The sequence below is a fragment of the Salmo salar genome, chromosome 18 (genome assembly GCF_965601325.2).
Source record: "Salmo salar chromosome 18, fSalSal1, whole genome shotgun sequence".
NCBI lineage: Eukaryota > Metazoa > Chordata > Actinopteri > Salmoniformes > Salmonidae > Salmo > Salmo salar.
The window spans coordinates 30762244-30779351 of record NC_138308.1 but is presented as its reverse complement, the minus strand read 5'-3'; the positions used below and the strand labels follow the sequence as shown (position 1 = coordinate 30779351).

Below are 17108 nucleotides of genomic sequence, written 5' to 3'. Positions count from 1 at the left end.
GCTTTGTTTCACGTTATTGGTTCATTTCCCTTTTCAAAATGTTGCATACTTATTTTTTTTCGCATACTCAATCAGTCTGCTATTTAGGACGCAGGTACTGTATGGGCATTCAGACACAGCCACTAACTATGGTGTGTTAGGGTTGCTCCGGTCCAGACGGTGCGTTATCGGGAGGTATGGGTAGACGTTTGTGTGACTGTCTCTCTGGTTGGGTTTGGTATGTGTTCTGTTCAGTCTGTAGTCTCGGCTCATCCGTTCTGTATTGAATACTCTACCCTGGAAGCTTAGCCCTGACCCTTTTGATGAAGCTCCACAAAACCCTCTTGATAGCGCCACCCACCCTAACCCTGATCGATCAATCAATCAATGATTGGGTTAGTTTCAATGTAAGGGGAACAACTTCAACACATTGCTGATTTACTTGTGAAGTGGTGCTTAACTGCGAGTTCAGTTCAGCTCATCTGAAAAGGATTCCTAACCATGAAAGAGGCTTTTGATATCGTCCCACAGTTTTGTTTCATTTTCCAGAAGCACAGCGTTATCCCCTCCTTTGTTTTACCTAGCTCTCTCTGTGCCCATTCAATCTATCACTCTCATTCTCCTCATTCACCCCATCCATCGCCGTTTTGCACTGTTCTCTCCATTCAGCTCACATTTTGCGCCACAACCGATGTGCTTCAAAATAGTGCTAATTCATTGTCTAACAATTTTCTTTTTACATCTGTCTGGGATGTCTGTCTCTGTCCATCTCCCTCATCATGATCATCACCACTCTCTTCCTCCATGTAACCTGTCATTTGTCTCTTGCACTTTTCCTCAGCCAAATATAAGTATAATGGATATGTCAGATCACGTAAGTGTGTTTCTCTGTCCCTACCCATTCTTGCTTCTGCGATCACCCCTCCCAACCCAACCCCCCCACCCAAACCCCTCCTTGTGTTTAAACCTGTACTAGTCCCCCCCCCCCAAGTATTAATACAATGCTTTGGTTTGGTTTCCCCCTTTAGTTGTAGAATGCAAAGCTACCATCTTTAAGTCTCTTCTGTACATGATGTGAATTGATACAGAGGCCCTTGACAATAATAACAGAGTTTGTCCACAGATTGTCCACAACGATGATGTGTAAATTAATCTCATTGCCTGGCGTGTTATAAGCCCCCCTCCCTTCTCACATCAGAAATACATACAGTGCCTTCGGAAAGTATTCAGACCCTTTGACTTTTTCCACATTTTGTTACGTTACAACCTTATGCACAATGCACAAATATTTTTTTTTTATCATCAATCTACACACAATACCACATAATGACAAAGCAAAAACAGTTTTTTTGAAGTGTATGCAAATGTATTAAAAATAAAAAACAGAAATACCTTATTTACATAAGTATTCAGACCCTTTGCTATGAGACTCACCATTGAGCTCAGGTGCATCCTGTTTCCATTGATCATCGTTGAGATGTTTCTACAAATTGTTTGGAGTCCACATGTGGAAAATTCAATTGATTGGACATGACTTGAAAAGGCACACACCTGTCTATATAAGGTCCCACAGTTGACAGTGCATGTCAAACCATGAGGTCGAAGGAATTGTCCGTAGAGCTCCGAGACACAGATCTGGGGAAGGATAGCAAAACATTTCTGCAGCGTTAAAGGTCCCCAAGAACACCATGGCCTCCATCATTCTTAAATGAGTGAAGTTTGGAACCACCAAGACTCTTCCTAGAGCTGGTCGCCTGGCCAAACTGAGCAGTCGGGGGAGAAAGGCCTTGGTCAGGGAGGTGGCCAAGAACCCAATGGTCACTCTGACAGAGCTCTAGATTTCCTCTGTGGAGATGGGAGAACCTTCCAGAAGGACAACCATCTCTGCAGCACTCCACTAATCAGGCCTTTATGGTAGAGTGGCCAGACAGAAGCCACTCCTCAGTAAAAGGCACATGACAGCCCGCTTGGAGTTTTCCAAAAGGGCACCTAAAGACTCTCAGACCATGAGAAACAAGATTCTCTGGTGTGATGAAACCAATATTGAACTCTTTGGCCTGAATGCTAAGTGTCATGTCTGGAGGAAACCTGGCACCATCTCTACGGTGAAGCATGGTGGTGGTAGCATCATGCTGTGGGGATGTTTTTCAGCGGCAGGGACTGGGAGACTAGTCAGGATCGAGGCAAAGATGAACGGAGCAAAGTACAGAGAGATCCTTGATGAAAACCCACTCCAGAGCGCTCAGGACCTCAGACTGGGACGACGGTTCACCTTCCAACAGGACAACGACCCTAAGCACACAGCAAAAACATTTACATTACATTTACATTTACATTTAAGTCATTTAGCAGACGCTCTTATCCAGAGCGACTTACAAATTGGTGCATTCACCTTATGATATCCAGTGGAACAACCACTTTACAATAGTGCATCTAAATCTTTTAAGGGGGGGGGGTTAGAAGGATTACTTTATCCTATCCTAGGTATTCCTTAAAGAGGTGGGGTTTCAGGTGTCTCCGGAAGGTGGTGATTGACTCCGCTGTCCTGGCGTCGTGAGGGAGCTTGTTCCACCATTGGAGTGCCAGAGCAGCGAACAGTTTTGACTGGGCTGAGCGGGAACTGTGCTTCCTCAGAGGTAGGGGGGCCAGCAGGCCAGAGGTGGATGAACGCAGTGCCCTTGTTTGGGTGTAGGGCCTGATCAGAGCCTGAAGGTATGGAGGTGCCGTTCCCTTCACAGCTCCGTAGGCAATCACCATGGTCTTGTAGCGGATGCGAGCATCAACTGGAAGCCAGTGGAGAGAGCGGAGGAGCGGGGTGACGTGAGAGAACTTGGGAAGGTTGAACACCAGACGGGCTGCGGCGTTCTGGATGAGTTGTAGGGGTTTAATGGCACAGGCAGGGAGCCCAGCCAACAGCGAGTTGCAGTAATCCAGACGGGAGATGACAAGTGCCTGGATTAGGACCTGCGCCGCTTCCTGTGTGAGGCAGGGTCGTACTCTGCGAATGTTGTAGAGCATGAACCTACAGGATCGGGTCACCGCCTTGATGTTAGTGGAGAACGACAGGGTGTTGTCCAGGATCACGCCAAGGTTCTTAGCACTCTGGGAGGAGGACACAAGGGAGTTGTCAACCGTGATGGCGAGATCATGGAACGGGCAGTCCTTCCCCGGGAGGAAGAGCAGCTCCGTCTTGCCGAGGTTCAGCTTGAGGTGGTGATCCGTCATCCACACTGATATGTCTGACAGACATGCAGAGATGCGATTCGCCGCCTGGTTATCAGAAGGGGGAAAGGAGAAGATTAATTGTGTGTCGTCTGCATAGCAATGATAGGAGAGACCATGTGAGGATATGACAGAGCCAAGTGACTTGGTGTATAGCGAGAATAGGAGAGGGCCTAGAACAGAGCCCTGGGGGACACCAGTGGTGAGAGCGCATGGTGCGGAGACAGATTCTCGCCACGCCACCTGGTAGGAGCGACCTGTCAGGTAGGACGCAATCCAAGCGTGGGCCGCGCCGGAGATGCCCAACTCGGAGAGGGTGGAGAGGAGGATCTGATGGTTCACAGTATCAAAGGCAGCAGATAGGTCTAGAAGGATGAGAGCAGAGGAGAGAGAGTTAGCTTTAGCAGTGCGGAGAGCCTCCGTGACACAGAGAAGAGCAGTCTCAGTTGAATGCCCAGTCTTGAAACCTGACTGATTAGGATCAAGAAGGTCATTCTGAGAGAGATAGCAGGAGAGCTGGCCAAGGACGGCACGTTCAAGAGTTTTGGAGAGAAAAGAAAGAAGGGATACTGGTCTGTAGTTGTTGACATCAGAGGGATCGAGTGTAGGTTTTTTCAGAAGGGGTGCAACTCTCGCTCTCTTGAAGACGGAAGGGACGTAGCCAGCGGTCAAGGATGAGTTGATGAGCGAGGTGAGGTAGGGGAGAAGGTCTCCGGAAATGGTCTGGAGAAGAGAGGAGGGGATAGGGTCAAGTGGGCAGGTTGTTGGGCGGCCGGCCGGCCATCACAAGACGCGAGATTTCATCTGGAGAGAGAGGGGAGAAAGAGGTCAAAGCACAGGGTAGGGCAGTGTGAGCAGGACCAGCAGTGTCGTTTGACTTAGCAAACGAGGATCGGATATCGTCAACCTTCTTTTCAAAATGGTTGACGAAGTCATCCGCAGAGAGGGAGGAGGGGGGGGGAGGGGGAGGAGGATTCAGGAGGGAGGAGAAGGTAGCAAAGAGCTTCCTAGGGTTAGAGGCAGATGCTTGGAATTTAGAGTGGTAGAAAGTGGCTTTAGCAGCAGAGAAAAACAACGCATGAGTGGCTTCGGGACAAGTCTCTGAATGTCCTTGAGTGGCCCAGCCAGAGCCAGGCCTTGAACCCAATCGAACATCTCTGAAGAGACCTGAAAATAGCTGTGCAGCAACGCTCCCCATCCAACTTGAGCTTGAGAGGATCTGCAGAGAATAATGGGAGAAACTCCCCAAATACAGGTGTACCAAGCTTGTAGCGTCATACCCAAGAAGACTCGAGGCTGTAGTTGCTGTCAAAAGTACTGAGTAAAGGGTCTGAATACTTATGTAAATGTAATATTTCAGTTTTTTATTTTTAATAAATTAGCAAACATTTTGAAAAACCTGGTTTTGCTTTGTCGTTATGGGGAATTGTGCATAGATTAATGAGGGAAAAAACAATTTCTCAAATTTTAGAATAAGGCTGTAACCCAACAAAATGTGGAAAAAGTTGAGGGATCTGAATACATTCCGAAGGCCCTGTAGATAACGTCACTATCTTCTAGGTGACCTAGCTAATTCAGTACCTAACTGTACATATCCTTTCATATACTTAACACATATTTGCAGCAAATGACTTAAGATCTATGCTCTGTTCTTGATGACGTTGTGTTCAGCTCAGTAAGGTTGTGTTTGTGTTGTGCTGCGTCGAGCAGCAGAGGGTGCTACAACACCAGGAAAAACGGGAAGTCAAAAAGAGACCGGTGTTCGGTTCAAAGCAGATTGCAATTTAGGTAAATCTCTCTAAGTATAGCGTTGACCAAATGTACTCATTTCAATCTTGTTTCATATAGATAATGTGAATGTTAATTGTAAATGCTTTTTGTTTGTTATAATGTGGTTTTCATTTTTTTTTTTATCCTACAGTTTAATAACCATTTCAGATGCTTACTGTATAATACACAGCTTTCTGTGTTTGTCATAACTACATAGGGTACTGTATGATACATAACAAAAATAACTGTTATGATAAAAATAACAAAATTAATTAGAATAAAATAATCCAATACTAGTAATACAAGTAGTACAAAAGAATACATAATGTTACACAGCAAATAATACCCAAACATACTATGATACCAACGTAGTACCCAGCACTGGTAGGCCTAATACTAATACACAAATCAAACTTAGCTCAGATACAATAAACAAACAACAGTATCCTCTCCACTGTCCCGTCCTGTCTCTGATTTGCATAGGACCCTGATGGGGGCTTGCATGCGTGATGGCCCCATCTAATCATTAGCATTTCTGGTAGGGACAGTTGCCGTCTGGGCTGTTCTGAGTGCACAGTGGACCTGCCAGGGTGTGTGAGTGCGCTCGAACACTGCGCGTGTTTGACAAGGGACAGATGAATCCAGGAGCTATCGGTGGCGCTCTGTAAATCAAGGAGGCAGCTGACAGCTGGGATAAACCTCTGTTTAGTGCTCCGGGGGAGGGGGACCGGCCAAAACCATGACACACAGCAACCAAACAACCTACTTTATCGTAATATGTAATACCATACATTGTGGTAGAGATGAGGTTCCACTGTGGAGAGGTTTGGAACATGATTTGGCCTGGGTATTTACAGACTGTGTTACTGCTGTCTTCTAACACGGCACTGTAGCACAACGGAGCAAGGGAGAGAAAACAAGATGTTTATTGTTTATTAGGAATGAAAAAAGAAATGTAATATTTAGGTGTCATCGTCAATTACCGAGAAAATTACTGCTTTCAAGTACAGGACCCTTCTCAAACCTCACGTCATTATCAAGTGGGAAAGAAATGGTCCAACAATGAAAATCACATACATTTTTCTCATTTAAATATTTAGTAATGCAGGAGAAATTATTAATAATTCATATAACATTGTTTTAATAAGGATTTATTTTGTCTCAGTGTTTATAACTGCGTATGAGCATGTTTACTGTACATGTTTTAAAAAGAAGCAGAAATGTAACATTTATCCTAAAATGTTTGGCCTGCTGAATATAATAAGAAATAGCTTTTTATAACACACAATTTAATATTTCACAGCACAAGATAAATTATAAAGTAAATACCATTGTCTTTCTATCTATCTAGCAACCTCCGTCTCTCCAGCCTTTCTGCCTCACTCTGTTTATTCTCCATTGTTTGACAGTAAAGGATGAAGTTAGATCGTCTTTACAAAACCCATCAATTAAAATCTCCAACTGCACCGCGCCCTCCTCCTGCATCACATCTAACGCCATTCACCCCCAAGCACCACCTCGCCCCTCCCGCCACAAGGACCCCCTGGTCCCCCGGGACGCGGACCCCGCTGTACCCCTCGTTAATAACCGTAAAGGAAGCCTGCTTCCTCCGAGGATGGGGCTGGGGCTCCGCTTCAGTATCTCCGGTCCCAGCAGGGGGGACGGGACCGGCCGGGCCCTGGCCGAACAGAGCAGGCTGAACCGGGCCCGCAGCCTGCCGGTGAAATACCGCTACCACCCCAGTAACGCAGCGCTGCACGACTACAGCAGCAGCAGGGCCTGTAGGTTGCCCCCCTTGGCGAGATGCATCAGTCCCTGTCAGTTCTTAACACTCTGTACTGTCCTGTACTGTCACACTGCGTCCGTCGCCGGCCTTTACTGAGCTGCTACTAGCTGCTGCTAGTTGTAAATACCACCGCCGCCCTCACCACCGCTACTGCTTTGCATGGAAGCAGCTCTCATGCGCTCAGCAATGCAACACCCAGTGCTGTGTGTGTGGCTGCCAAGCTATGGAATAGGACCAGTAGATGACTTTCTACTTCCTGGCTTAGTGATAGATCACATGTAGTCCTTAGCCCATGAAGTCCTTACTGTTTTAGTGCATTTGAATAGGTGCCTTGAGAAGTTTGAGTAGTTTTTATTTGATTTAAATTACATTTGAGTGATGATGTGACAGAATTGCTGCCCTGATCATTCAGACAACAACAGTCTGCTATATCAATCTCAGAGAGACTGTTGTGTAGAAATCAGTTTAGTTTTCAAAGTATTGTAATGTCATTGGTACAGTAACAGTCACACACAAGCTGTGATCTCCATGGCTGCAGTGCAGAACACGTTGTTTCATTGTTGGTGATCTAAATTAGTGTCGTTGTTGTGCGTAAATCCCACCAGCTTTTAACAGAACTGATTGATCACATGGCCAAGGATATGAGACTGGCAAGGCCCAGAGTTATGAGACTGGCTAGGCCCAGAGATATGAGACTGGCTAGGCCCAGAGATATGAGACTAGCTAGGCCCAGAGATATGAGACTAGCTAGGCCCAGAGATATGAGACTGGCTAGGCCCAGAGTTATGAGACTGGCTAGGCCCAGAGATATGAGACTAGCTAGGCCCAGAGATATGAGACTAGCTAGGCCCAGAGATATGAGACTGGCTAGGCCCAGAGTTATGAGACTGGCTAGGCCCAGAGTTATGAGACTAGCTAGGCCCAGAGATATGTGACTGGCTAGGCCCAGAGATATGAGACTGGCTAGGCCCAGAGTTATGAGACTGGCTAGGCCCAGAGATATGAGACTGGCTAGGCCCAGAGCTATGAGACTGGCTAGGCCCAGAGTTATGAGACTGGCTAGGCCCAGAGATATGAGACTGGCTAGGCCCAGAGTTATGAGACTGGCTAGGCCCAGAGTTATGAGACTGGCTAGGCCCAGAGATATGAGACTGGCTAGGCCCAGGGATATGAGACTGGCTAGGCCCAGAGTTATGAGACTGGCTAGGCCCAGAGTTATGAGACTGGCTAGGCCCAGAGATATGAGACTGGCTAGGCCCAGAGTTATGAGACTGGCTAGGCCCAGAGTTATGAGACTGGCTAGGCCCAGAGATATGAGACTGGCTAGGCCCAGAGTTATGAGACTGGCTAGGCCCAGAGTTATGAGACTGGCTAGGCCCAGAGATATGAGACTGGCTAGGCCCTGAGATATGAGACTGGCTAGGCCCAGAGATATGAGACTGGCTAGGCCCAGAGTTATGAGACTAGCTAGGCCCAGAGATATGAGACTGGCTAGGCCCAGAGATATGAGACTGGCTAGGCCCAGAGATATGAGACTGGATGTATCTACTAACATAGAACAATAAGCCAACAGGAAATAATATTTTATTCTGTGATATTTTCACAAAGTGGATTAGACTAGAGAGCGATGCGGTTGTAAAGTGGAAAGCGCTTTCTTGTGATATTAGCTATTCAGGACATCCACATTTGCAGAGCGGAAATGTCAGAGAATGGCATTTTATTAGGGGGCAAAGCCGCATTTTTATATTTTATTAGTGCAATTAGGTGACAGTCTAGAAGGGATGCTCAGATGGTAATGAAATGTCCTTGGTGCTCGGAGCAGTCAGCGCTTGCAGCTACGCTACATTGATTTGCATTAATATCATGCTGTAGTATTGATTTCTAACCAATGCACTAATACAGGGTTTGAAGTGGCTTTGGCATTTGTGTGCTGTGGAGAATGTGGAGTGAATAAGAAAAGTGCCTGGGTGCCCTGTCTGACTCTGAAAGCCTTTGGAACTCACAGACAGACAGTAGAAAAGTCTGGTCTTAGCTAAACTGAAAGTCTTCAGTAGGTTGCTGGGCCTGGACTTCTCTCTAGCTGGGTTTTTCTCTTAGTCTTCTGTCTGTGTCTGGTTCAGAGAAAAGTTTTAATCTCCTGCAGAGTGAGGAGTATCTGACAGGAAAATGAACGTCTATCAGATCAAGCTAATCTAAAACTTCAGAGTGCTGCCTGACTGTAGAACAAGATTCATTTAATGGGAAATGTCACAATTGTTCAACTTCATATTCATCATCTCCAGCACCCCCCAACATCAGCAAATGTGAAAATGGAGCGTTTCTATGTTTTGTAGTAAAAAAGTGTTTCCAATAACATCATCAACCAATTAGTAGGCAATGGCGGATAGGAGCGTTGGGCCAGTAACCGAAAGGTTGCTGGATCGAATCCCAGAGCTGACAAGGTACAAATCTGTCGTGTTCTGCCCCTGAGCAAGACAGTTGACCCACTGTTCCCCAGGCGCTGAAGATGTTAATGTCGATTAAGGCAGCCCCCCACACCTCTCTGATTCGGAGAGTTTGGATTAAATGCAGAAAACACATTTCATTTAACTGACTAGGTATCCCCCTAGGTATCCCCCTTTCCTTTTTCATGATTGGTTAAAATCACACAATGCACACCGATGTCATCGTAAACACTTATCCTCCTCTATCTGTTTTACTACAAAACATAGAAACACTCCATTTTCACATATGTTGATGTTGGGGTGGTGCTGGAGATGACGAATATGAAGTAGAATTGTTTTGAAATGTTCCTTTTAAAGCTGTGCCCAGCAAGTTTATTGTTTGAAGGTATTTAATACTTCTTATATTGATTATTAATGCATCAACCCCAGTTATTTTTTCATATAGTATATTTCAGCTATTTTAAAGGGATATTTTGAGCTTCATCTAGCTACTGGTAGGTGGTGTGTGCAGAGAACTAGCCATAATGCTAATGCTGGGCTAATGCTAGGCTACTCAATAATTTCCAGTTTGGAGTGCTGGTTGTGCATGTGATTGGCTACTCTGGGATGCTCGTGCAGTCCTGATTGGCTGAGTGCTTGTGGCATGGAGCTTAAGTTAGACCTGTAGAAGAGCCATTGTGCTCTGTAGCTAGGGTTGCAAAATTCCGGTAACTTTCCTAAAATTGGTAGGAGTATTCCGGATTTCCTTCTTATTCCCTCTGGAAAATCTTGGAATTTTGGCAAAGTTACTGGAATTTTGAAACCCTATCCATAGCTAGAGCAGGAACGATGGGGTGAGGGCCTGCCTCATTAGTCATCCATTCAAAACAACCAAACTGCACAGAACCATCCTCTCTCTCTGTCTCTCTCTCTCTCTCTCTCTCTCTCTGTCATTGATTATGTCCACGATGCCCTGTTGACAATGACAGTCCGTCCTAGTCACATGGCTGTATTGGCTGGCCTAGGGAAGCATGGGCACACTGATGCAGACTGCTAGAGGTCCAACCACATGCAGTCGTGACTGGATCTAAAGAGAGATACCAGAGCTAAAGTGATCCAGTACTACTATATAGAACCCAGTCCAGAGGAACTGAACCAAAAGGTTTGGATTTTGACGGAGTAAGCCGATGTCAAGTCTTACTAGGTGGTTTTTCTTTTTCTTTTCTCAAATGGACCTTTGTCCCCCTAATAACTGAGGTGTTCTCTTTCTGTCAGTCTTCTGTCTGACTATGACATGTTGTTTTCTGAGTTTTTTTGTTGTTGTCTGTGTTTATTTTTTTTGCGACAGCTGATTTATTGAGTGTTGGCTTTGGTGTTCTTTGACGTGTCAGTTCCAGCTCACATTAACCTCCCCGTCTGTCCATAGCCTGACACTCTTTGCATGTGTTTGCAGTTGAAGATGAGCACCCGTCAACTCTGTCGCCCAAAAAAAAGCAGCGGAACGGAGGCATGCGAAACTCACCCAACAACTCCCCCAACATGATGAGGTAACATATTGATTTGATGCTTCAAACAGAAAGATAGAAAGGAAGTGAGAGGGTGAGAGGGAGGAGTGGGAGAGAGAAAGCGAGATGGATGGTTGGTGGGAGTGGGGAAGGGGGGAACGAATAAGGAGGAGAGTAAGAAAGTTCAAGTGAGGGGTGAGAGAAGGAGAGAGGGTTAGATGGTGGTGGGATGGTTGGAGGAGGGAGCGAAGAAGCAAGGGAGCCCGAGCACATTAGCGATAGAGGAGAGGGGAACAAAGTGAGAGTAAGAAGGAGGAGAGGACAGCTGGGGTGTTTAGGCTGGCATGCTGTCAGACAGTAGGTAATGACAGAGCTGAAATATTCCTGTCATGAAAGAGCGTCTGTGTGAGGAGGAGTAGCTGTTTGAAAATAAAATGGCTTTAAAGTATCATCTGTCACCCCACCACCCTGCCTTCATCCCCCTTCATCCCCCCTCCGCCCCCTCCCGTCCACATGTAGTCCTTAAACAACGCTGGCACTAACGACACCAGCAACCAATCAGAGTCCTCCCTGTGGTTCCTCTGCCCCGGGGCAGTGCAATCTATTGTGGGACCCCTGCGACTACTGTTTCTGCTACTTAAGGCCATATGTGAGATGTATTATCGCAATCAAAAATTAATTTGCAATATTACCTTCCTTTTATGCTGTCCTCTGGAATTAAATTGCCGTTAATTGACTTTGAAAGATGAAATGGTTTAGGTGTTTGTGCGAAAGGAGAGAGACGTTGGTAGGAACATGACGGCATGAAAAATGCAGAGATAGAGAGAGGGGGGGCTGTCCGATCTGGGTGGCAGGGTGGAAGCACAGTGGTGAAGATGGGTGAAAACATGAACACTCACAGCATAGATCCACTTCTTTCTAAATGAGAGTGATTGTTAGAACCCTGTATCTTACTGTATAAATATACAATAGACATCTCCTAATGGTGCTGTGTACTTTTTGTCATGTGAGTCACAAAGTATTTGGAGCTGAAGAGCATATATTTCCACATGAACTAATATTAGATTTAGAAAAAAGCTATTGTCTTGAAATTGTAAAACATTTTTAAAAGTAAATATGAAAGCGTTCTTAGGGATACAGTAAAAGGCATATGCTTTTCTAAATCATATGATTTTCTTTCAGAAAGAGATTCTTAAACTATCATGAAAAAGAAAACAAGCATGACAATGTATCCATTTGGTTGTTGTTAAATTCAATCTTTAACCGAAAACAACACATTCATTAAAGATTCTATACAACCAAAGTTACCTAATGTTCTCATAGTTTCAAGTTTAAATGTCATGTGCAGAAGTTCAGTGAAATGCCTTTCTTGCTAGCTGTAAACCCAACGATGCAGTAATCAATATCAATGAGTTAGACACACAAAGTGAAAGAAAGATGGTGCTGTTCATTTAATCATTGTATTTTGGTTTATAGGATTTTTTTCTGTGTACTATGTTCTCTGCAAAACTCAATGGAATCCTTTGGTAGGCTTTGTGTGGTAGAGCTGGTTGTTACTAGGGTCCCATTAGGGCATCTTTGAACAGCAGCCAACAGAAGTGCTCTGTATGATTGTATGTACTGCTTGTCTGCTGTACATGTTAGGCTAACCCTCAGTTCTCAACAAAACAAGCAATTAAACGAGCCCTCACACACACGCCCAACCATTAGCCCAAAACAGAGTCCTACCCTTCAGTCTCGTTTGCAAAGAGAGCAGCATTGGAGATGCCCTTGTTTAAAAAGAGCAAACCTCGATAAAAGAAAGAAAAACTGGCACACTTCCAGATAACTGCTAGTTAAGATGGCTGCTAGTTAAGATGGCTGCTAGTTTAGATGGCTGCTAGTTAAGATAACTGCTAGTTAAGATAACTGCTAGTTAAGATAACTGCTAGTTAAGATAACTGCTAGTTAAGATGGCTGCTAGTTTAGATGGCTGCTAGTTTTTGTTTCTTAACAAAACCTTTTTTTTTTTTCTCTCTCTCTCTTTCTCATTCTCTCCTCTGCTGAGGAGATGGTCCCCATTTGCCGTATAATATATGCATCTCCGCTTTGATCTCACAGTGATAATAATTCTTGGGAGTTATTTACTTGGTTTTGAAAATGCTTCAAAGCGGTGTCAAAGTTTCTCTGCTTTAGGGCTGCTTGTGTATTCGGCTGGCTCTTGGGGCTGCGGATGACAGGTCCTCTGTTCTAGATGTAGGCTTTTTCAAGTCATAGCCCTCAGCAAAACATCAAATTACCCAGCGCCGACCACAACGCCCACCTCCCCAGCCCCTTCCCCTCCCCCCCCAGCCCCTGTCAATATATGATACCATATATATTAAATACTTACGCTTTACAAGGTGTATTTTATGCACAATGAAAAGTGATTGTTTGAGGTAGCCTTAGGGATACTTTACTCTACAAGGAAGGAGGGGGAAAAACACAGCAGAGAGAGAGAGAGAGAGCGAGTGTATACAATATCAAGTCTGGTTTTTACAGGACTTGCTGCCTGAAGGCCTTTGTAAATAAATAATGATCAACAGATTGACTGTGGGTTTTTGAAAAGCATGTTTTTGTCAGTTTGCATGATGGGGAGAACTTTCAAAGTGAGAGGCTGCCTTCATAGCCTGCTGGAGAGGGATTGGGGGAGCACACCCATCCCAAGCTAGCGACTGCTGAGCGATGCACTGGAATAACTCTGTTTGAAATATACACTGAGGGACGGTTGGAGAGGGACGGATGGAGAGGGGCGGATGGAGAGGGACGGTTGGAGAGGGACGGTTAGAGAGGGACGGTTAGAGAGGGAGGGAGAGAGGGAGTGGGGGTATAGAGAGGGAGAGACGGGGAGGGAGAGAAAGAGGGCAAATTCTCCTTTGTTATGGGCTGTCTTTTATTGCCTAGGTTACTTTGTTGTACAGTTAGGCTTCACCCACAATTTACTTGGCAGAAACTATAGGCCTTTGCTTTAGGCAAGGCAATTAAATGCAAATATATTGCAATGCACAGTAAATTCTCTTTTGATACCATGTCCATTTTCTAGTCGATTTAAATGTTTTGTTTAATATTCTACAAAATATGTTTTTGTACTGGCTAGATATCTGATATCTGAAACTGTTAGTCTGGGAGCCGGCTCAGCCTGTGTAAATACAAAGTATTTCCCAATCCGCCAATTTGACATGTTGAGTGAACGAGCTGTGTTTGCCATAACCTTCGTAGCGTTCTGTTCCATGCGTGAACGACATGCTCCTGTCCGGGAATTAACACCATTCTAACCCTCTTGATGGGTAAGGAGACTAATTGTGCTATACTCAGGACGTCACACATATGTCCCCTGGGCGTGGTGATGCGGACACAAGTGTCATGTCTGTTAACCTCCAGTTCCCCTGATTGGTTCTAGGGTAGAGGAAAGAGAGAGAAAAGGGGAGAGGGGAGGAGCAAAGGAGAGAAAAAGAGAGGTGAGGAATGGAAAGGAGAGGATGAGAGGAGAGGAGGAGAGAGAGGAGATGAGGAGAGAGAGGAGAGGAGGAGAGAGAGAGGAGATGAGAGGAAATAGGAGAGAGGAGATGAGAGGAAATAGGGGAAGGGAGGAGAGGAAATAGGGGAGAGGAGAGGAGAGGGGGAGAGGAGAGAAGGGAGAGAAGAGAGGGGGGAGAGAAGGGAGAGGAGAAGGGAGGAGAGAAAACAGGAAGACAGGAAGACAACAGTCACCGCTGACAGTTGTGTGAAAGATAGCCATATTTGACAGTGGAGGAGGAGGTGCCTGCCTGCCTTCCTGCACCAGTCAGCCCCCGCATGCTCTGATTGAAGTGACAGTGACTCGCGGAGAGTGGCGCAACACGCGGCTCAGAATGAAATATTCCGCCAGGGTGTAAAAGCACTAAACGCTGTCAGAGTTATTAACACCTGCACCAACTGATTTAATCTATCTCCATACAGACAGAGAGGGATGGAGAGAGGGATGAGGGAGGGAGGGAGGGAGGTACAGATAGAGACAAAGAGAGAGAGACACGAAGAGAGAGAGGAATGGGGGTTGGGAACTAATTTACACATTTTTGATGTGATATTTCTTGCAATGAAATGAATGCCAAATGTAGGAGCATCAGAGAGACTTGTCACACAGAGTGCCACTGGTGATCGAACAGAGAGAGCGTGATGGAAGGAGATGTGCTGTATGTCAAACACCCATGATGCTTTCTCACACGTTACTCCAATGCCCCTCAAAAAGAAACACAAAGATGCTGTATGAAGCCATTTCTTACCCTGCTCTTTAATTTGTTCAAGAGACGAGTGTCATAAGTCTTCGACAAATGTGCATGATTTGAACACAAAATACAGTAAAAAACAAAACAAGTTTTCAGGACATCCTAAGGGTTCTTACTTACTTTCAATAACATAGGGCAATGATGCAGACAATAGCTTTGTGAACATGTAAGGCTGGTGTTACACCAAGCAACCTTCATGCAACTGAGTTGCTACTTTATTTCAACTTTGTGCAACTAGTTGCAAGTAACAGCCAATCAAAATGAATGCTTTTATTACATGATCCATTTGAAGGTTCTGAACTCCGGCCCAGTTGTCATGTCAACACAGCTGTCAGTGCTGTATAATTAGATATTGGCATCAGGACTAGTAAAGGTTTATGTACATGCTTTGGCTGTAAATAAATGTATTTCTTAAGTGAACCCAGACCTCTCTCTTACCAGTTTCAACTGAAATTGTTCAACATGAACTCCGTTGATGTTAGCTAGCTAGTTAGCTTAGTTTGTTGTTAGCTTAGTTCGTTGCTAGCTTGGTTAGCTCTTTGCTAGTTTGATTAGAACAGTGCTGGCAATTTCATTTTGGCTAACTAGCTAAATTGTACAGCCAACATTTTGTCTAAATCGATCCTCAATCAATAACCAAGTGTTTGGATGAATAAATCATTTGTGAAATCATGATTTAATGCAGCAGATGGCATTAGGTGAGTTTAGAATTCTCAACCCATATGGAATGATATGACTAAAGCAGCTTCAATTTGATTGGCTGTTGCGTGTTGAATTGTTTTGTGTATCAGAAAGGTTATGAAATTATGTCACTTGCAACTGCAACTAAAATTGTGTGAAAGTTGCATCGTGTGACCCCAGAGTAAGGGTTTCTGAGGTGATACCGACAGAGGGAGCGAATTCCCTGTAGACCCATGGTAGACATCAGAGGGAAGTCTTTGTAGTCCGGCCCCTGGCTCTCAGCTCAAACCCTATTATTCCGTGTTTCTCAATCTTGGGGGACCCCTATGGGGTGCACATTCTAAACAGGTGTATTCATTATGGGATAGTATAAAAATTTGCACGGTAGAATTTCAAATTTAATCAGAATGGGACCACACTATCTGATTCAGAGAAGAAGCTTCGCTCCGCTCTTCCATGGTCAGTGTTAACGTTACAGCTGATAATACTCAGCGGTCCGTCGCTGCGCAACAGCCAGTTTGCTGGTGGCACGCTGCTGATAAATCATTCATGGGCATCAGTTGGGAAAGCAAAATGTGATTGGTTCAAATTCCTGAAATATTTAAAGTCCTTTTGGAGCTTTTACTGTTTGCAGCATCGTGAGCGAGGGGACGGAGCTAAAAGCCCTAAATTGGTGCTCCATTCTCATACCACAAAGTCAGCTTTGTCAGCGGTGACATAGTGGACACTTAGGCCTTGCTCTGTCCCCAATGCTGCTACCAATATCCTTCAACAACTTTCTGATGACTGGGTAGCTGTGGCTTCTAGGGTTAGAGAAGGAAATGATAGTGAGTGATTAGTTTTAGGTTTCAACCAAACCTAGGTAATAATAAAACGCATAAAAACCAAATAGCATCAACTTGACCATGGTGGTCCCCAGCTCATACTGTTGGTTGTTGTGTCGTGTCCCCTCAGCAGGCATGATCCTCTTGTAATCCCTGGGAACGAACAGATGGAGAACATGGACATGAACATGAAGCAGTATGACTCCACAGGAATGTTCCACTGGTGTCCGTCTAAAGAGATCGAGAAGGTCATCCTGGTGAGTGGTCATCTACGTCTCCTTGTAGGGTTGTCATGACATCAGTATAGCCACACCCAGAAGTAGCATGTCAAGCAAACAAAGCATGAAGCAGATTTTATTTCTTGAGGAAAATAGCCACATGTTGTCCCACAGAGTTCCATTTGTTTATTTTCCAAACTATAGCACAAAACGTGACATAAAGACGATTTTTTTAAAATAGTTTATTCTGCTTTATGTTTTTGTTCTTGCCACAGAAAATGTAAGTATGGTAGTATTTTGATACTGGTACCATGACAACCCTCCTGTAGAGTTAACTGAGTTGAACCATGGTTATTAACATCCAGTGTAGGGATACAATACCTATCCATCAATAGATATGGTAGGTGTTGTTCTACA

At 44.8% G+C, this 17108-nt stretch overlaps 1 protein-coding gene across 5 annotated transcripts in view; it reads left to right on the top strand.

Moving 5' to 3' along the window:
* The window catches only part of LOC106577193 (calcium-activated potassium channel subunit alpha-1a), a 390133-nt gene that overhangs the window by 335102 nt on the left and 37923 nt on the right, over positions 1 to 17108 (top strand). For all 5 annotated transcript variants that reach the window (XM_082964883.1, XM_082964882.1, XM_082964880.1 and 2 more), the window contains 2 exons: positions 10634 to 10727; positions 16604 to 16730. In XM_082964883.1, the coding sequence (XP_082821009.1) occupies positions 10634 to 10727; positions 16604 to 16730 (221 nt within the window). The remainder of the gene's footprint in view (positions 1 to 10633; positions 10728 to 16603; positions 16731 to 17108) is intronic.